Here is a 20,052-nt window from a genome sequence, read left to right as displayed (position 1 = left end):
TTTCCACCTGGGGATTCCCCTGGAAATTCCCCTGCCCCCAATCCCCCCACCAAGTTCTTAGGCTCCTGAACAGAACTGCTAGGAAGTTGGCAGAGAGAGGCAAGAGGGTTTCCTCAGCCCTCTTCAGGGCTGGACATCACCCAACCCCTGGGGACAGTGTCTTTGGCTGTCTGGCTCTCTGCTGTCCCTTGAAGCCAAAGGTAGGAGCAGCAGCCGTAGCAGTCTCTCTTGCTTATCAAGTGGTAGCTGTGGCAGTGATTCCTGCATGGTGCTATACATACAGGTCCTTACTGAAACTTTCTACCAGGTGTCAGTTAGCCCTACTTAACAGATTTGAAGATGGAGGCTCAGAGGGGCTAAGTAACTAGCTCAAGACTGCACAGTTAGAAAAACAGCAGAGTCAGGACTTGAACTCAGCACTAGTTTCGGCCAGTGGCTCTTCCAGTGGAAAGGAGTAAGAAGAAACAGAGAACAGGATGGAAGAGAAGAGAAATAGGAGAATGAAGTGACCCAGGTAGGAGCCTGTCGTGCTCTGCCTGCCTGCAGAACAAAGTTCAAACTCCTTCACCTGGTACGCAAAGGTCTCCTTGATCCAGCTTCTCTTCTGTTAACCCATTCCTGGATCCCCTGCATTCTATGCTCTGAAAGGGAAAATGATGTCAGATTCAGGCCTGGGTTCTTAGTACCAGGCATGGCCCAGGAAGGTGTTGATGAAAATTGATGAACTGAGTTTCTTGAAATTGTCCTTCACTTTCCTGCCTCCAGGCCTTTACCCACAATGCTTCCTCCCCAAAGGGAATGCCCTTTCTCTTGCTCATGGACATTCTAGAGCTAACTAGCCCCATTGGCAAGGACTGCGTCTAGAATCTTTGTATCCCTCACAAATCAGGTACGTGGGACGTGGCAGTAACTGGTTTCTAAATTTTTTTTTTTTTTTTTTTTTTTTGAGATGGAATCTCACTCTGTCACCCAGGCTGGAGTGTGGTGGTGCGATCTCAGCTCACTGCAAGCTCCACCTCCTGGGTTCACACCATTCTCCTGCCTCAGCCTCCCGAGTAGCTGGGACTACAGGTTCCTGCCACCACGCCTGGCTAATTTTTTTGTATTTTTAGTAGAGACGGGGTTTCACCGTGTTAGCCAGGATGGTCTTCATCTCCTGACCTCATGATCCACCTGCCTCGGCCTCCCAAAGTGCTGGGATTATAGGCGTGATCCATCGTGCCCAGCCTAATTTTTTTTAGAGACAGGATCTCACTCTGTTGCTCAGGCTGGAGTGCAGTGGTGTGACCTTGGCTCATTGCAGCCTCAAACTCCTGGGCTCAAGCAATCCTCCTGCCTCAGGCTCCCCAGTAGCTAGGACTACAGGCACACGCCACCATACCTGGTTTTTTTGTTTTGTTTTGTTTTTAGAGATGGGATCTTGCTGTTTTCCATGCTGGTCTTGAACTCCTGGGCTCAAGTGATCCTCCTGCCTCAGCCTCCCAAAGCGCTGGGATTACAGGCCTGAGCCACCATGCCTGGCCTATTTTTTTTTTTTTTTTTTTTTTAAGGAAAGGAGGGTTGAGAAGAGAGGAGAAGGAAGTGGGAGAGATGGAAAAAAAGGAAGAATGAGAAGGATTCACTATTTGGGGGCTGGCAGAGTCCAAAGAGACCAGCTGATGCCTTTTTTTTTTTTTTTAACCAGTGAGGAAATAGGCCCTTTTAGTAAGCCTCCTACATGGGGACTGCCTGGGAGAGCATTTTATGTGGAAACTGAGAAGGGTATCCCTTTTGGGTGACATGGAATTTTAAGGTGCTCTAGGGAAAGCTTGGACTTCTCTACCCTATGAGGATTAGAGGAGGGTGTTGAATCAATTGTCCTTAGATCTCAGGGGACAGGAGACTGAACCTGACCTTTAGGTTACACTCCCCCCGTAACAAAATTGGAAAGTAGAATATACGGGCTCATTAAAGCCAAATTGGAAAGTAGGAAATAGTTGTTTAGCTTAAATACTAGCACTTCCAGGCAGGCTTCCTGTCATGGGCCCCTCCAAGGGCAGATCTTAGGGCATGTGGTCTCAGGATGCTGAGGAGTGTGCTAGACTCTCATTGGGGGACCTTGGGTAAGTCTCAAAGGCTCAGTTCACTCATCTGTAAAATAGGAAGTTAAACCAATGTCTTTCTTTCTCTTTTGTTTTTTTTTGGATAGAGTCTTGCTCTGTTGCCCAGGCTGGAGTGCAGTGGCATGATCTCAGCTCACTGCAACCTCTGCCTCCTAGGTTCAAGGAATTCTCCTGCCTCAGCCTCCCGAGTGGCTGGGATTACAGGTGCGTACCACCACACCCAGCTAATTTTTGTATTTTTAGTAGAGACGGGGTTTCGCCATGTTGGCCAGGCTGGTCTCGAACTCCTGACCTTGTGATCCACCTGCCTCGGTCTCCCAAAGTGCTAGGATTACAGGCGTGAGCCACCGCCTGGCAAGCCACCATTTTTCAAATGGCCTCTTCCCCAATCTTTTTATGATCACTTCAGTCCTGGGAGAAACCAAGGCTCAGAATGGACTGGGGCAGCTCCAAACCCTTCCAATAAGGAAGGTCCCAGGCACCTAGGGCCACAAAGAGCAAGTCGCAGAACTTTGTCGCAGAACTTCTCGCTCAAGAGGATTAAAATGGGTCTGGTCGGGTGCCTGTAGTCCCAGCTACTTGGGAGGCTGAGGCAGGAGAATTGTTTGAACCTGGGAGGCAGAGGTTGCAGTGAACAGAGATCATGCCACTGCAGTCCAGCCTGGGAAACAGAGCGGAGACTCCATCTCATAGATAGATAGATAGATAGATGATAGATAAGATAAGATAGATAGATAGATAGCCTGGTGTGGGTGGCCAATGGCTGTATTCTATGTTACTTGTCGGTCCACCTCTTCCTCCTGTTCCCCGCTTCTGTGGGTTGCCAGGGTCCAGCACAGTGATGTGAATTTCACCGGAGAATCACGAGAGGGTTAGAGAGATGGACCAGGGCAGGGCCCAAGGGAAAGGCTGCCCAGGAGGGGTCAGGACCAGCAAGATATGAGAGGAGTGAAGTGGCGTAGGTTGAAAGGCGGAAGGGCGGGCCCCTAAGGCTGGGTCCAAACGAGGAGGCCGCGGAAGGGAAAGTGTTATTGGACTGGGCAGAGCAGCTGGTGGGCCCGACGGATAGACATACACTGCCAGCCCGGAGTGGAAAGAACAGTTTATGCTGTGCTTTATTAAAATGTGCATCATTCTTTTATTTTAAAATGTGCATCATTGTCTCGTGCTCGGCGCATGCGACCTCAGCGTGGTGGCCCGCGGGGGGCCTCGTTCCCGCCCAGCTCCCGCGGAGCCGCAGGGAGCAGGCGCACTCACGTGGCGCGGGCCCGGGGGCTCCCGCCCATGGCGAGGTAGACGTCGATGGGTACGTGCAGCAGCGTCAGGCAGTGGCATCCAGGGCAGCGACGAAGCGGCCTGGGGAAAGCGGCGCGCGACAGGGGCCGCTGAGGCAGGGGCTTGGCCCATCCTGTGGGGCGAACCCAGGGAGTGCACCTGGGGTCCCCGGGGGTCCGGACGTGGATGCGGGGTCCTGACTGCTGGGGGCGCCAAGTGGGACGGAGGGCGGGGCCGCGGGACGGGCGGAGGCGGGGGTGGGGCGCGGGCCTTACCTGACCGGGTTGTGCTCCGTCGCTACCGCCTCCGGGCTGTCCTGGGACTCGGGGGCGGCGGCAAGGCCACGGGAGTCTCCGGCCTCAATGGGGAATCTCCGACCCTGCGGGGGCTCCTGGGCGCTCATGTCCAAGCCCCGGGGCGCTCTGCGCGGGGAGTGGCGGTCAGGCCTCTCCCGGGTCGCCGGGCGCTGCCGCCTCGCGCCCGCCCCCTGGGCCGTCGCTCACCTCCCGGCGGCTGAGACCGGTCCCAGGCTAGAAGCAGCTGCCCGAGCCCTGGCCGCGGGAGAACGCTCCGGTCCAGGCGGAGCCGGGCAGGTCTCTGTGGCGTGCCCGGCCCGGGCGTCGAGGAGGGCAGCATTGTGACCCGGGCCGCGGCGCGCTGACCTCACAGAGCACGTTCCTCCCACTGGAGAACCCCCAACGGTGCCCCCTGCCGCCCCTGGCACTCAGCGAGGGCCAGAATCGGGGACTGGAGGGCTCTGGCCATGGCGCCTGGAGACGGGGTCGCGCAGACCCCGGACACCCGAGGGGGGCGCAGCAGGCCAGGGCAACCCGCCGCGAGGCGGCGTCCACGCCGAGGAGCCGCGCATTCCCGGCCCACACAGACGCGGCGGAGCGCCCTCCCAGGCGGGACTACGACTCAGTGCCTGGCGCGGGCGCGGGCTCGGCGGTGACTTAATCCGGGCTGGGTTTGGTGGTGGTAGTGAGGGCAGGTAGGGGCACTGCCCATTTTGGCCAAGGGTCACACAGCATCTACATCACAATTGCACCGGAGCTTAAAAATGTCTGACCCTGTCCCTCCCCACCACCCGCCGCTGTGTCCAGACAGAGAATGTTCTAACGCTGGGGGCGGCTGCGGATGAAGTCCTTGGGGAGAAAAGGAGCAGGCCAAGGGCGATGGTGGAGTAGAGCTGCCTCTCAGAGGCAGCATGAGCTGAGAGGGTGATAGGAAGGCGGCGCTAGACAGCATGGAGGACTTTCTGCTCTCCAATGGGTACCAGCTGGGCAAGACCATTGGGGAAGGGACCTACTCAAAAGTCAAAGAAGCATTTTCCAAAAAACACCAAAGAAAAGTGGCAATTAAAATTATAGACAAGATGGGAGGGCCAGAAGGTGAGCCGGGGCCCCTTTGGAGGGAAGGAGGGAGGGCTGGCTGAGGTGGGTGGGTGCTTCCTCCTGTTTGTTAGAAAGATCATTCGATCATTCCCTGCTCCCGCTGGCCTGGAACCAAGCAAGCCCGATGGCAGCTCTGGAGTGGGTCAGTGGGGAACATAGGGGTTCTGGGAGTCCAGGAACATTACACCCCCACAGAATGCAAGATGAAAGTGGTATGAGGTGAAGGATCCTCAGAGGCAAAACCTGAGCCAGGCTCTCCTTTCCGGCAGGGGAACAGAGACTGGCAGAGGCCACAACCAGGGCTAGTAGAGAACAGGGGCTGGTGCCAAGGCCCGTGGAGATGGGAAAAAGGAAGACAGGGCTCATGGAAAGAATTGTGGGGTCAGGGGACAGCGGCGGGAGGAGCTGGCTCACCACCCTGTGGACAAATCAGGCCTTATAATTTGTGATTCTGTGGCTTTCTCTAAAAGTCCCTCACCCTGTGGACAAATCAGGCCTTATAATTTGCGATTCTGTGGCTTTCTCTAAAAGTCCCTAAAGCACCTTGATATCCAGTCTCACAGACTGCTCACAACAGTCCACAAGGCTGGTGGGGAGTGCTTCTTTTGAATGATATACTAATGACAAAAATAACAGAAGTGAACATTCTTTGCAATGTCCAAGCAGCTAGACACATTTAAGACCATTAAGAAAGCCAAGAAATAAGACCCAGACAAGGTGGGCAGAAGTTGGAAGGCAGGAGACAGGTGTGAGGAGGTGGGCCTTTCTGATCTGCCAGCCCATCTCTCCTCCCCTTACTTCCTCAGAGTTTATCCAGAGATTCCTCCCTCGGGAGCTCCAAATCGTCCGTACCCTGGACCACAAGAACATCATCCAGGTGTATGAGATGCTGGAGTCTGCCGACGGGAAAATCTGCCTGGTAATGGAGCTGGCTGAGGGAGGGGATGTCTTTGACTGCGTGCTGAATGGGGGGCCACTGCCTGAAAGCCGGGCCAAGGCCCTCTTCCGTCAGATGGTTGAGGCCATCCGCTACTGCCATGGCTTTGGTGTGGCCCACCGGGACCTCAAATGTGAGAACGCCTTGTTGCAGGGCCTCAACCTGAAGCTGACTGACTTTGGCTTTGCCAAGGTGTTGCCCAAGTCACACCGGGAGCTGAGCCAGACCTTCTGCGGCAGTACAGCCTATGCTGCCCCCGAGGTGCTGCAGGGCATTCCCCACGATAGCAAAAAAGGTGATGTCTGGAGCATGGGTGTGGTCCTGTATGTCATGCTCTGTGCCAGCCTACCTTTTGACGACACAGACATCCCCAAGATGCTGTGGCAGCAGCAGAAGGGGGTGTCCTTCCCCACTCATCTGAGCATCTCGGCCGATTGCCAGGACCTGCTCAAGAGGCTCCTGGAACCCGATATGATCCTCCGGCCTTCAATTGAAGAAGTTAGTTGGCATCCATGGCTAGCAAGCACTTGATAAAAGCAATGGCAAGTGCTCTCCAATAAAGTAGGGGGAGAAAGCAAACCCAAAAACCCGCTTCTAAAATGGTGATATATATTTTATGCTTTAAGTTTACTTATCCTAAAACTTACCTACATCTACCCCAGCCTTACTACTACTCTTTCCTTTTAGAGATCTTCATGGAATCAAAGGGCCTCATTCAGATTTCCTTTTTTTTTTTAAGAGTCTTGCTCTGTCGCCCAGGCTGGAATGCAGTGGCACGATTCCAGCTCACTGCAACTCTGCTTCCCAGGTTCAAGCGATTCTCCTGCCTCAGCCTCCCCAGTAGCTGGGATTACAGGCACCTCCCACCACGCCTGGCTATTTCTGCTATTTTTAGTAGAGATGGGGTTTCACCATGTTGGCCAGGCTGGTCTGGAACTCCTGACCTTAAGTGATCCACCCACCTTGGCCTCCCAAAATGTTGGGATTACAGGCATGAGCCACTGCGCCTGGCCTGACAAGTGATTTTCATACTAAAGTTAATTAAAATAGACCCAAGAATCATATACAAACAGGGGGAAGAGAGGAGAAAAATGACCAAGAGCAACTGAAGCCATTCTTGTTGCAACTTCCTTTCCAAAGGAAAGCAGAGGCATTGGGAGTGCAGAGATGGCCTCCCGACTCCTTGTCCCAGTGAGAGGCCTGTTGGGAGCCCTGACCCTTTCTCATCCCAAAGGCAAAGCTGAATCTGGGATGAGGACAAGGTACGTCCTCTGGACCTAGGCTATCCCCCTACCCTGTCTCTGGCTCCAAGTGGGAAGCCAGTCCTGCCCTGGCCCAGTGCGGCTGCCAAGGGGACAAAAACAGACCCCCAGACACCTTTCAGCTTCGGGTGAATCACTTTAATGCTGTTAACGGCAAGTCTGTAAAAGGTTCAGGACAAAGTTCTTTTTTCTTTCTTTTTTAATTATAAAACTAACAGCTGTTAGAATCTTTTTTTCTTTTTTTCCTTTTTTCTTTTCCCAGCTACAAAATACTCTGGGGAGATGCATTATAATTTAAAATATATAATATTGCACAAACAACCAAAAGGTTAATTAAACTAAAGAAATAATTACAAAGAGAAAAACCCCATCCCGTCAAAAAAAAGATTCAGCATTCTCTCCATCCCACCCCCTCACTGAAGGTTTGAAGTGGAAGTGACCTCACTCTCTTGGTGTCCCTGACCCACGATCCCTTTCACTCATTGGTGAGCACACCAGATTAGGTACAAGAATCACCAGAGCAGCATCGTGAAGCACCAGGCTCTCCAGAGATTCCTGCAGCCCCTCATTCCCCCAGAGGTGCAGCTTTACCAGAGTGGAGGGTGAGAGCACAAAGGCTGGGTCTGTCTTCAGGAAGAAGAGCTTTTGCAGAAGCCTGATGAGAGTTTCAAGTTCACCCCCAGGATAGCCCTTCTAGAAGCAGAAGGGCTGAGGCGGAGAAGCTAGGCTTACCAGAGTTGTAAGTACTCGGCTTTGATCACCGCTCTGTACCGCTGGTAGCTGTTTTGTGTCCTAAGCTACAGGGGAGTTGAGGTGGGTAGCTGGTTGGACAAGGTATCCTGCCAGGCAACACACAGAAGGGCCTGAAGTGGCCCCCTCCCTTCTTGGGGAGGGGAAGAAACGCAAGAGCGAACTCCTGCAGGTGGCACAGTTGGGCTAAGGACTTGGGTGCATCTGACATGAAGCAGCCCTGGGAAGGCATGGGGACAGACCAGCGTGGGCTGGAGGAAAGGAAGGAGGTGGGTCAGGGTTTGGTCTCTGGATTCTGAACCCCAAAGGAGCCTTTCCAGGAATGGAAAATGCCTGGGAGGGGGAGATTCCCAAGAGAGGCAAATTTCCCAGCGATAAGTGCCTCTTACCCACTGGGATAGGAACCAAAATGTGTTCGCTGTCCCTGTTTAGCCAAGGGTAGGTGGCATGGCCCTCCCTGCCTGCTTATGTATGGACAATGTTGTCTCAGCTTCCTCCGAGAAACTGGTGGTTTAGCTTCTGTCTACACAGGCAGAAGGGCTAGAACTATCCCTTGGGACTTCCCAGCAGGAGTCCTCAGGAACAGTGGGTGTTCAGCAGAAAAACACAGGCTCTTCTGGTGAGGAGGATAGGTTTCCTCTCCCTTGGGTCATCCTATTGTTGGCACAAGTCAGAGTTTCTGGCCGGGATTTAGAGAGCCCCTTCCCAGGCGTGAGCAGAGGCCCAAGAGGGCCAGCAGGGAGCCACCAGAATCTGTGCCCAGAGCTCTGGTTGGCAGAGGAGATTTGGGGGAACATTCTCAGTCTTCCAGGGCTGGGCTGAGACGAGCGAGGGAGGCGAGAGATGCCATGGGTGGGGGAGCTGCTCCCTCTGGCTCCCTCACTCCCAGTCCTCCCACTCTACATCTTCCAGCTGCAAATGGGAGGGGGTAATGGAAATCACAAACACATAGTTACTCCTGAGTCAGGCCCAGACCTAACCTCCCCTTGCTGAGCAGAGCCACCTCCCATCCCCTACCCTAGGCCATACTCTGAGGTCCCACTGAGAGTGAACACCTAGTCTTAAGGAATGTGTCTGAGGGGCAGAGCTGCCCTCTGCCTGAGGGGTGGGCCTGCTGCTCTGATTACCTCAGACCTAAAGGAAACACTTCCCCCAACCAACACCAGACACCACAAGGTGATGGCTGCCTACATGAACCAAGTCAGCCTCAGTCCTTTAAGAAGAACTTGCCTCCTGCTGAGCAGATAATGCCATGGCTCTGAGAAGCAGAGAACTCAGGAGGCCTGAGCAGATACTTGGCCCTGGACACAAAAGACCAGTGTAATCAAGGGCAAGTTACTTAGTCTTTGGGTGAATGGAGGCCACTGCCTGAGTGGCACTGTGGCCAAAAGCAGAGGTGGCAGTGGCCTACAGATGCCCACTAGGTCTTCACTAGGGGCACCAACACCCTAATTCCCAGCTCAAGTCTCCCCACGGAACCTTTTCTTGCTTTATTCCTACTCTTGGCCTGCTGTCGGCTAAGCCCTGGTATAGCAGGTTCTAGAATGCTCACGTGTACTGCACGTCAGGTTTTAAAGGGGGCTGCAAAGACACAAAAAGCCAGCAAGCCCCTGTGGCCTGACAGGGCACTATGGGCTTTCTCTGTCCTGGGTATAGTGAGGTAGTCACAAGTGCAAAATACTCCTGAGTAGGTAAAATACTCCCCCAAAGCTTCAGTTTCCCATCATGAAAAAGGAGGCCCTTCACATGTCTCTCTAATCTGTCCACCTCTTTCTAACTGGCTCATGAGTTACATGATGGAAGGACTCATGTGGTTCTTATGTGACAGTGGAACTAACGCTGACATGAATCAGATGTCTGGGTTGCAGCCTCAGTCCTGTCACTTATTAGCTGGGAGAGCTTTGGACTGTTCCAGCCTCTCAATCTAAATGAGCCACTTTTGATTCTGAGAGGTAGTGAAGAGTAACAGTACTAAGGCCTCTTTGAGCTTAATAACTGGAATGGGTTTTGTGGGGTTTATCACTGATGTCTCCTGAGTGCTGGTCACCATGTCTCAGGCAATAGCCCTAAGGTGTCTACATGGATCACCTCATTACAGCTTATAAGCCAGGTCTTATAATGATCAATTCCATGTTTTAGATGAGGAACCAGGGGCTCAGGTTAAGTAACTTGCCCTTGATCACACTGGTCTTTTGTCTCCAAGGCCAAGTATATACTCAGGCCTCATACCTGAGGACCACAACTCAGAAGGTCAGGCAGGGTTTGATGTCTGTTTTCTTTTTCTTTTCTTTTTTTTTTTTCAAAAATAGAAATGGGGTCTCACTATATTGGCCAGGCTGGTCTTGAACTCCTTGCCTCAAGCAATCCTCCCACCTTGGCCTCCCAAAGTGTTGGGATTACAGGTGTGAGCCACCGCGCTCAGCATGACATCTGTTTTCTTAAGCAGTTTCTCAGGCAATTTTGATACAGAGCTAAGGTCAAGAACTCGACCCTCTATCCACCCTGGAACTGAGGGAAAGTGCAGCCTGCTGATGACCACTGTTGTGGGTCTGAGCAGGAAGCTCCAGCTCCTTTCCCACCACCTGTCACCTCGGACAGGAGCAGGGACCCTCCTGAGGGGACAGCTGGGCTGGCTGGGGAGAGCTCTCACACCCAGGACCATTAGGCTCGCTTCCCTCTGACCCACCAGGCCCACTCACCTCCCCGGAGGCATCCACTTTGGAAAGTGCCATCTGCACCTCCTCTTCAGTCATGTCCAAGTCAAAGTCTTTCTCCCAGTCCTCACTGATGTCCGTGCTTGAGCCTGGAACCACGAGCCACAGTGTGAAAAGCAGGAGGAGGCAGGGAAGGGGCACCTGAAGAGGGTGTAGCTGGGGAGATAGCATGCTTCAAAAGGGTCTCACAAATACACAAGTCTTTACATTTTGTGTTCACTCTGGTGCACCAATCCTACTTTGTTTTTTTGTTTGTTTGTTTTCTTAGATGGAGTCTTGCTGTCACCCAGGCTGGAGTGCAGTGGTGTGATCCTGGCCCACTGCAACCTCTGCTTCCCAGGTTCAAGCGATTCTCCTGCCTCAGCCTCCCAAGTAGCTGGGACTACAGGCGCACGCCCCACACACCTGGCTAATTTTTATATTTTTAGTAGAGACGGGGTTTCACCACGTTGGCCAAGCTGGTTTCAAACTCCTGACCTCAATGATCTGGCCACCTCGGCCTCCCAAGGTGCTGGAATTATAGGTGTGAGCCACCGCACCTGGCCCCCACTTTTAAGAATCTATTCTAAGGAAAAATCTTGGATTCAGTCAGAAATTTAGCAAGGAGTGTTCACTGCAGTGCTGTCATAGTGATGGAAACCTAGAAACAATCTGAAAGCCCACTGACAGGGAATTAGACAAGTAAACAGTGAGTTACATGGTGGAACACTGTAGGCTGTTAGAGGTTAGGCTGGAGAAGAACTTCACATCCATGCCAAACAGCCTTAAACTATTACCTCGGAAAAGGCAGGTTACTAAAGAGTGGAGAAGCACTTTGGCCCAGAGGCTCCAAGAGAGTCACAGAAATCTTCCAGAGGAAATCAACAGTGAACTGAGACCTTGTCTCTAGAAAAAAATTTAAAAATTAGCCAGGCATGGTAGTACACACCTAAGGAGTCCCAGCTACTCAGGAGGCTGAGGTGTGGTGATCACTTGAGCCCAGGAGTTCAAGGCTGCAGTGAGCTATGATCATGCCACTGCAGTCCAGCCTGTAGACAGTGCAAAACCCTGTCTCTAAAGAAAACAAAAACCTCCCCTCGAACCCCCAAACAGTAGACCTCTTCTTCCTCACTCCATTCTGCCCACACTAATCTTGTTCCTCCAGAAACATACCAGGCGCATTCCCAACTTAGGGCTTTTGCATGGGCTGTTCCCTGCACCTGGAACTCGTATCCTCAGATATCTACAAGACCAACTTTTCACCTCCTTCATGCCATTGCCCAAATCGTACCTTCTAGATGTGGCCTACACTGACCATCCTAGTTTAAAGAGCAACCCATCATCACCCTCACTCTGCTCTAGTTGTTCTTTTTTTTCTGAGACAGAGTCTCGCTCTGTCACCCAGGCTGGAGTGCAGTGGCACAATCTCAGCTCCCTGCAACCTCCGCCTCCTGGGTTCAAGAGATTCTCTTGCCTCAGCCTCCTGAGTAGCTGGGATTACAGGCACCTGCCACCACATCCAGCTAATTTTTGTATTTTTACTTATATATTTTTTGAGACAGAGTCTTGCTCTGTTGCCCAGGCTGGAGTGCAGTGGCGCGATCCTAGCTCACTGCAACCTCTGCCTCGCAGGTTCAAGTGATTCTCCTGCCTCAGCCTCCTGAGTAGCTGAGATTACAGGGGCATGCCACCATGCCTGGCTAATTTTTGTATTTTTAGTAGAAATGGGGTTTCACTATGTTGGCCAGGCTGGTCTCAAACTCCTGACCTTAGGTGATCCGCCTGCTTTGACCTCCCAAGGTACTGGGATTATAGGTGTGAGCCACCGCGCCTGGCTCTGGATTGTTCTTTTTCCCATTGTAGTGATCACTTTCTAACATATTACATAATCAGACTTAATATGTTTATTGTATATTAATAGAGGAGTTAGAATATAAGCCCTGTGAGTGCCGGGATCTTTTGTTTTGTTCTCTTATGTATTTCAAGTTTTTAGAACACATAGTTGGCACTCAATAGTCACAGACCCTTTCTGTAAACCAGGGGTTGGCAAACTATGGCCCAGGGATCAAATGTAGCCATGTCGCCGGGCGTGGTGGCTCACGCTTGTAATCCCAGCACTTTGGGAGGCCGAGACAGGCAGATCATGAGGTCAGAAGATCGAGACCATCCTGGCTAATGTGGTGAAACCCCGTCTCTACTAAAAATACAAAAAATTAGCTGGGGGTGGTGGCGAGCGCCTGTTAGTCCCAGCTACTCGGGAGGCTGAGGCAGAAGAATCGCTTGAACCCGGGAGGCAGAGCTTGCAGTGAGCCAAGATCCCGCCATTGCACTCCAGCCTGGGTGATAGAGCGAGACTCCGTCTCAAAAAAAAAAAAAAAAAAAAAAAATTCTAGCCATGTCACATCATTTGTTTACATACTGTCTATGGCTGCTTTCATGCTGCAAGAGCGGAGATGAGTAATTTCGACTGCATGGCCCAAAAAGCCTAAAATATTTATGGTCTGGTCCTATACAGAAAAAGCTTACCACCCTCTGCTCTAGATGATTCTGATGCCTGTCTGTACTATTTGATGATCATTGCTCTAAACATTCATATTTGGCTATGACTTCTTACAGGTAATATTAAAAAGATATATATAAAAGTTATTACTAAGAAGTAAACTACACAAATAGTTCCTTTCAATAAAGCATGTACAGTATGATTCCAGCTTTAAAATGTGCCCATAGATGCATGCACACATGCAGAAGAGATGAGCAAGATATCCAAATACACTAGCAAAGTTATCTCTAGGTGATGAGTTCATGAGGTGATTTTCCTTAATTTTTTTCCTAAAATGAACACATACTACTTTGTAATCTTTTTTTTTTTTTTTTTTTTTTTTAAATTTGAGATGGAGTCTCACTCTCGCCCAGGCTGGAGTGCAGTGGCACAATCTCGGCTCACTGCAAGCTCTGCCTCCTGGGTTCACACCATTCTCCCGCCTCAGCCTCCCGAGTAGCTGGGACTACAGGCGCCCGCCACCACGCCCGGCTAATTTTTTATATTTTTAGTAGAGATGGGGTTTCACCATGTTAGCCAGGATGGTCTCCATCTCCTGACCTCGTGATCTGCCCGCCTCGGCTTCCCAAAGTGCTGAGATTACAAGCGTGAGCCACCGCACCCAGCCTGTAGTCTTTTTTTTTCAGTACCTTTAAAAAGAGTGGGTCCCTGATCCTCCAACGGCATGACCAATAAACATCTCCGTTTCTTCTTCTCCGACCTACTCCTCACCAGATGCCTCCGCACTGAGACCTACCCCTCAGCCCCGCTCCCACATTCCTTCTATGGTATCCTGCATCATCCTCTCTTCTAGCCAGAGCATGGTCTCTGGGGCCAGGCAGACCTGGGTTGAATACCTACTCCTTTACTGTGTAGTCTTGGGCAAATTATTGTTGGCTTCAGTCTATTTATAAAATATGGATAAAAGCAACCTCTGCAAAGAACCACTGGAGAAGCGTATTAAAATACAGACTCCTACCCTGCCCACCCCCAGTCCCAACTAAGACTCAGCAGGTTTAGCTGGTGGCTGGGAAGGCTGCATTATAAGCAGGTACCTGTGTGTTCTATGTAGACCTGGCCCTGCCGATTGAGAAACAATGGTGTTAGAATTAGAGGTATGAATGTAAAGTGCCTATTACATATATACACATGGCTATGTAATGAATGGTGCTGCCTTTCTTCTAAGGGCCTTGTCTCAGAGTTATGTCATTCTGTACACGGTACCTCAGGAAGTCAGGGCAGCCAAGACCCAGTTCTTCTGACTCTGCACCTACATCCCTCTGTGCCTTCAGGACACTTAGGTGACATTCATCTGGCTGTCACCACAGGCTTCCTGTGGGTTAGCCAGACTCTTCGCTGCTTCCTCACTTCAGGGCTTTGGTTGTGGCCATGACAGCTTTCCCTAACCTCAGGTTGCCCTCTAGGGACTTGAAACCGTCTCTTCAGGCTTAAATGCTATGGCAGACCCTTTCAGGGGTAGAGAACAGAGTATCCACTAACATTTCTGGAATATTCCACATCTAGCTCTTGGGTGGGTATTAACAGTCCCAGTATACGGATGAGGAAATGAAGGCTTCAGGTGGCGCAGGGAGCTGTGAAGCTGGGCTCTCTCTGCCATCTGCCTCCTTCCACCATCCTACCCTGTCACACAAGGAGAGCACTAAGATCTCCATTACAATGTGCATGTGGCAGAGAGGTGGCCTATGCTACAATTTAAGACTTCAGAATGGAGTTCTACTGGTTTGGTTTTGAAAATGGAAGTTTTCAGGTGATTGCTAACTTTGTAGTGCTGTCACTCACAGCTCATTTTATCCTGTTTAATCGGCTCTCTGCTTCCCCAGTTAAGAAATAGAGGTAAAACTGCTCTTAGGTCACACAGTCATGAAGTGAGGTCTTAACCTCCAGGCTCCTTCCAGGCCACAGGCCTGCCCCAGTCTCTCCTCCCCTCCTCTGCAGAAAGAAGTCCAGTCTCTCAGAACAGACGAATGCTGTGACAAAACATAGGTGGAAAGCAGCTCTGCTATGACAGGGATCACCCTGGGAACCAGTAAAACCCTTTGGCTAGGGTACCCCAAGAGACTCTGCTATACCCAGAGACCAAGCCTTATGTCACCCTAGGACGTGGGCCCAACAGGAAAAAGGAGTCACTTTGTCTCCAAGCCCCCATTCTTCCTTTTATTTCTTCTACTCTGTTCCCACTGTTCCAGCCTAGTCCAAGACTCTGGCTTCCTCCCACCTGACTACAGTTGTTTCTTGTGAGTCTTCTATAGCACATCCTCAGCCTCTCCTTTCACAGGCCCCGAGGGCAGCAGAGGCAGCATAGCAGAGTGGTTAAGAGCTTATGTTTACCTCTCCTGTAATTTCAATTCCATCCAGTCTCCAACCACTACTGATTTTTTCTGATCACCCTTTGTAGCCCAATTCCAAATGAAACCTATAATTTGTAACCCTCCAACTGTTTCACTATCCCTCATTCTCTCCCGTACTCAGCTCAGATTCCATGAGGCATCATTCTTATCACTTCTTGCATATACTTTCTTTTCTTTCCTTTTTATTTTTTTGAGACAGGGTCTCAGCTCTGTTACCCAGGCTGGAGGGCAGTGCAGCAATCTCAACTTACTGCAGCCTCAACCTCCCCACTCAGGTGATCCTCCCACCTCAGCCTCCCGAGTAGCTGGGACTACAGGCACGTGCCACCACATCTGGCTAATTTTTTGTATTTTCTGTAGAGATGGGGTTTCATCACAATGCCAGGGCTGGTCTTAAACTCCTGGGCTCAAGCGATCCACCTGCCTCAGCCTTCCTTAAGTACTGCAATTATAGGTGTGAGCCACTGTGCCCAGCAGACTTTCTTCTTTTCATCAACTGATTTTACCTGGCTAAACTTGAACCTAATTAGATCCAACTCCCCATCTGCTCTGTTCCTGCACCTGAGCAACTGAATGTGGCTGAACAAAAATACAACATGTTGATGGTCTCACTTAAAACCTACAATCACAACCTCAGTGGGCCCTGGGACCATCCACCCAGCAACCCTATTACACCTGTCAGGCCCACCACCTACTCCTCCCTCTTCTACAGGACTATTTCACACTGAAATATTTACTGGGTGGGTCACTGATCTCAGGTTCCTACCACCAGAAATATGAGAAAAAGTACACAGATCTCACAGGGCTTTTGTAAGGATTGAGTAATATGCATATTACTGTGCATATGCATCTGTACTTAGCACAGATCTAGACACACAGAAAGTGCTCAGAGAATGTTACCTCTATTATCATTTCCCCAAAGCAGGGGTCTACTTAATTCTGCTCTGACTGAGGATCTATCATGAAACAATTATCCCGTTTATGGAGGAGCAAACAAAGGCTTAGAGAAGATTAGTAATCTTTCTGAAGTCACATGACTTATGAACAAAGTTGGGATTTGAACCCAGAACTGTCTGAACTCCAGAACCCACAGCCTTAGCATCCATGCTCTGCTGCTTTATGGCCCCAAGGCCAACCTTCTGAATCCAGCTTAAGGTTTTAAATTCTGAAGTTCTATTTCTGAGTCAACCCACTCACCCTTCTTGTACCTCCTTCTCCTGGGAGAGAATACAGAAGAGTGGGTTTAGGTCACCGCCCCTTAAACATGCCCCATGCCCTTTGCTAGCTGGTCTTTGTAGGCCTCCTCAGCTTAGACTACCACTCCCCTGCACCTGCCCCAAACTCGCCAACTCTCCTATACGAGGCTTGTCTCCTCAGTGAAGCACCACAGATGTCCAGAGATTCCTTCTTTCTCTGAACTCCTCCAGTACCAGACTGGCCCACCCTGCTTTATGCTTCCTCACAAAGGCTGCGGCTTCTGCCCCTCTCCCACTCAGTGTCTCATAAAGAACAGGTAGGAGCTCAGGCCGGGCACAGTGGCTCATGCCTGTAATCACAGCTCTTTGGGAGGCCGAGGCAGGCAGATCACAAGGTCAGGAGATCGAGACCATTCTGGCTAACACAGTGAAACCCCATCTCTACTAAAAATACAAAAAATTAGCCGGGCGTGATAGCATGCGCCTGTAGTCCCAGCTACTCGGGAGGCTGAGGCAGAAGAATGGCGCGAACCTGGGAAGCGGAGGTTGCAGTGAGCCGAGATCGCGCCACTGCACTCCAGCCTAGGCGACAGTGAGACTCCGCCTCAAAAAAAAACAATAAAAACCAGGTAGGAGCCCAATGGATGACCTCATTGATCAGAGTCAGAAGGGAGACACTGGGTTGGAGACTGGAAACTCTATGGTTTCCATCAGGGAATAGGTTAGGGGTGGGGTGGGGTCCATTTCCCATCCACTGTGGCAAACCAGTCCCTTACTACACCAGCAGGCCAGGCCTTAACCTGCTGGGCAAGCTTTGTGGCTGTGCTGGTGCTGAGTGTTAGCAAAGACAGGAGGATGTGTGTGTGAAGTGTACAGGTGGTGGGGGGACTGGAGGGGGGGTTCTTAGTGATAATCAGCCGTCCCTGAAGTGGTATTTTGGATGTGGCAAAAAGGCTGACTGACACCAAGGCTCTCCTTGTCCTTTAATTCCTGCAGTTACAGAGGTTGCTCTTTGACATAAACTCAGAGTCTCCAGTCTAAAATTCCATTATACAGATAAGAAACTGAAGCTCCATTACTCAAGCTGGGTCGCTGTAAATTCATGGGTGTTCATTATTTCTTCTTTAAACTGTAGGTATGAGTTTTGTTTATATATTTCATAATAACGAAGGCTTGGGGAAGCTAAATGACTTTCCTAAGGTTACACAGGAAGAAGACCCGTAACATCAATGTCACTGGGATTCCCAAGCCAGGGTAAGGTTAAATTGTCCAAAAAGATAGAAATTGGCACAGTGTGCTAGTTAAGGGCATGGGCTTGGAGTCAGACAGCCCTGGGTCTGAATCTGGGCCTCCTGGCCATGTGAACTTGGGCAAGTTACCTAATATTTTTGGGCCTCACTTTTTTTCATTTGTAAAATGAGGACAATAATACTGAGAAATTAGGTGCCATATAACACATTTAGCATGGGATCTGGCATCAAACTTGTTTTGTTGACTCTTAAGATGCCAACAATTGAAGATGCATTCTTATTTCAGAGATGATGTGCAACTTAGAATGAAATATGTTAGCAAATAGTCAATATATAGCAGCTGTCATCATTATCAGAAACGAAAAAAAATCTGCTCATAGTATCCTAACAAGGGACAAGGAGACAAATCTGCCTCAGGAGGTGGCCCTGACCCCACACAACCCTCTGGGCTTGGACCTCCAGACCTACCTTTCTTTCCATTGTTGGAGGGTGTAGACTTCCCACTGTCCGAGTTCAGCTCAAACACCCGTAAGTCTGTGGGCGCCTCCTCCCTCAGAGTCTCTACTCTGGCTGGAGGCCTGGGCTCTGGGCCGCCGGTGTGGCCAGCAGGCGTTAGGGGCTTGGAGTGAATAGGGGGTGGGGGTCCAGTCTCACCCACATCCACAGCCAAGCTCTGTTCCTCCAAAGATGCCTCTAGCAGCTTTTGGGACAGGTCCTTGGGTAGCACTCGTGCCTCAGGTGCAGTGGCCGGGTTGGCGATCTGTGTCACGAGGGAGACGCTCTCACTGCTCTCTGATGGAGTCACCTCTGCTGGGGGCTCAACTGAAGTCACCAGATACTCTTCACAGGGGCTCTGGGGGCCAGGTTCTCCTTCAGGGAATGTAGAAATTTTGGCCACAGGAACCTTTGCCTCTTTTGGAGATATGGGTGAAATGCCCATGAGCTCCTCTGTAGAGAGAGAAAGGGAGGGGCAAGAGGGAAATGTAACCTGGCCAGCCATAAGACAACCTTGGAGCTCTCAAGTTCCTGCCAAAGTGTACTCTGATCAAGACTCAAGCCGGGCATGGTGGCTCACACCTGTAATCCCAGCACTTTGGGAGGATGAGGCGGGTGGATCACCTGAGGTCAGGAGTTTTTGAGACCAGCCTGGCCAACACAGTGAAACCCCATCTCTACTAAAAATACAAAAAATATTAGCTGGGTGTGGTGGCACGTGCCTGTAATCCCAGCTACTTGGGAGGCTGAGGCAGGAGAATCGCTTGAACCCGGGAGGCAGTGGTTGCAGTGGGCGGAGATTGCGCCACTGCACTCCAGCCTGGATGATAGAGTGAGACTGCCTCAAAACGAAAAAAAAAAGACTCAATAGTGTCATTCAGCTCACCCCTTCGCCATCACAACGCTTCTGCAGACAGTCCCTGCTAGTCAAAGTCCTGTTTAGCCCTGGGGCCTAATGCCTGGTGGGCTTCCAGCAATGCAGTCCAAGGGGCTGTTATGGATTAGAAAGCCAAGGCTCAGAAGTGAGTCAGTTTTGGGTTCAGGTTGGGCTCTGCTACATCCTAGGTGTATGATTGGGCAAGCCACCTAACTTTTAACTTACTCTTAACTTACTTTTATCCTTAAGAGGGGTAATGGGGTTGTGGTAAGGACTCTGTGTAGAGCTCTTAGGGCAGCCTGGACATATGGTGTAAACAAGAAATGCGTTAATATTATATCATCCAGAAGGCTTCAACATGCTGTTCTAAGCTGAGCTACAGGTAGAAGATGCTCAGCTCCCTCCCTAACTCGGTGGTTCCCAAACCAGCCTGGGCATTAATATTACCAGGGAGCTTGTTTAAAATACATGTCTGGCCGCATCTTTACAGTCTTCTTTAGAAGGTGGGGAAAGGAATCTGGATTTTCAAGAAGCTCCCCAGTGACTAAGCGGCAGCTGGTTTATGGGCTGGCAGGGGAATCTACACCAACTGACACATGTGATTTCTGTAGCTAAATCGGAATTCCACTAGCCTTGTTCAATATCCCCTTGTTAGCTCCGCCTATCCTCACACATACAATGTGCTTGTTCCCTACTCTTCCCTGATGGGCACCAAGTCTCTCCAGGCTTCAGAGAGCATGGCCCAGCCCAGAGTGTCCCGCACAGATGTGTCACTTGCCCCTCACCTCTCAACGCCTCTTACCTTCCTCCTCCTCCCAGCCGGGCTCTTCAGAGATGCTCTGTTCCGCCCGCTGCTTCAGGGCGTCCCTCCGGGCCTGCTCCTGAATGTGGGGGAGCAGATGGCCACAGGCAG

At 50.8% G+C, this 20,052-nt stretch overlaps 3 protein-coding genes across 9 annotated transcripts in view; 1 reads left to right on the top strand and 2 right to left on the bottom strand.

Moving 5' to 3' along the window:
• Positions 1-3,192: 3,192 nt before the first annotated feature.
• FAM229A (family with sequence similarity 229 member A) lies at positions 3,193-4,116 on the bottom strand. Its single transcript, XM_014344204.4, is given in 4 exon segments — positions 3,193-3,458; positions 3,653-3,799; positions 3,881-3,986; positions 3,989-4,116. Coding segments are annotated over 4 exon segments (381 nt in total). The 5' UTR covers positions 4,014-4,116; the 3' UTR covers positions 3,193-3,355.
• Positions 3,450-7,253, top strand: TSSK3 (testis specific serine kinase 3). Its single transcript, XM_003828159.5, has 2 exons — positions 3,450-4,768; positions 5,578-7,253. Exons 1-2 carry the CDS (start codon positions 4,624-4,626, stop codon positions 6,237-6,239), a joined length of 807 nt encoding a protein of 268 aa, XP_003828207.4. The 5' UTR covers positions 3,450-4,623; the 3' UTR covers positions 6,240-7,253.
• The window catches only part of BSDC1 (BSD domain containing 1), a 29,334-nt gene continuing 16,375 nt past the window's right edge, over positions 7,094-20,052 (bottom strand). For 2 of the 7 annotated variants that reach the window (XM_003828155.4, XM_003828157.4), the window contains exons 8-11: positions 19,942-20,020; positions 18,236-18,715; positions 10,420-10,523; positions 7,094-8,632 (exon numbers count right to left, since the gene is read on the bottom strand). In XM_003828155.4, the coding sequence (XP_003828203.1) occupies positions 8,600-8,632; positions 10,420-10,523; positions 18,236-18,715; positions 19,942-20,020 (696 nt within the window). In that variant the 3' untranslated portion in view covers positions 7,094-8,599. The other 5 variants (XM_055103043.1, XM_008953508.3, XM_034960342.3 and 2 more) reach the window with 4 other exon arrangements.

The sequence above is a fragment of the Pan paniscus genome, chromosome 1, assembly GCF_029289425.2.
Source record: "Pan paniscus chromosome 1, NHGRI_mPanPan1-v2.0_pri, whole genome shotgun sequence".
Taxonomy (NCBI): Eukaryota; Metazoa; Chordata; class Mammalia; order Primates; family Hominidae; genus Pan; species Pan paniscus.
Note: the sequence above shows the minus strand (reverse complement) of the source record. Positions and strands in the feature narration are given on the sequence as shown.

Excerpts from the sequence above, each read along its gene's own strand:
- TSSK3 (XM_003828159.5), top strand. The coding sequence starts at position 4,624 with ATGGAGGACTTTCTGCTCTCCAATGGGTACCAGCTGGGCAAGACCATT. Across the intron at positions 4,769-5,577 it reads CAAGATGGGAGGGCCAGAAG|AGTTTATCCAGAGATTCCTC; the intron begins GTGAGCCGGGGC and ends TTACTTCCTCAG.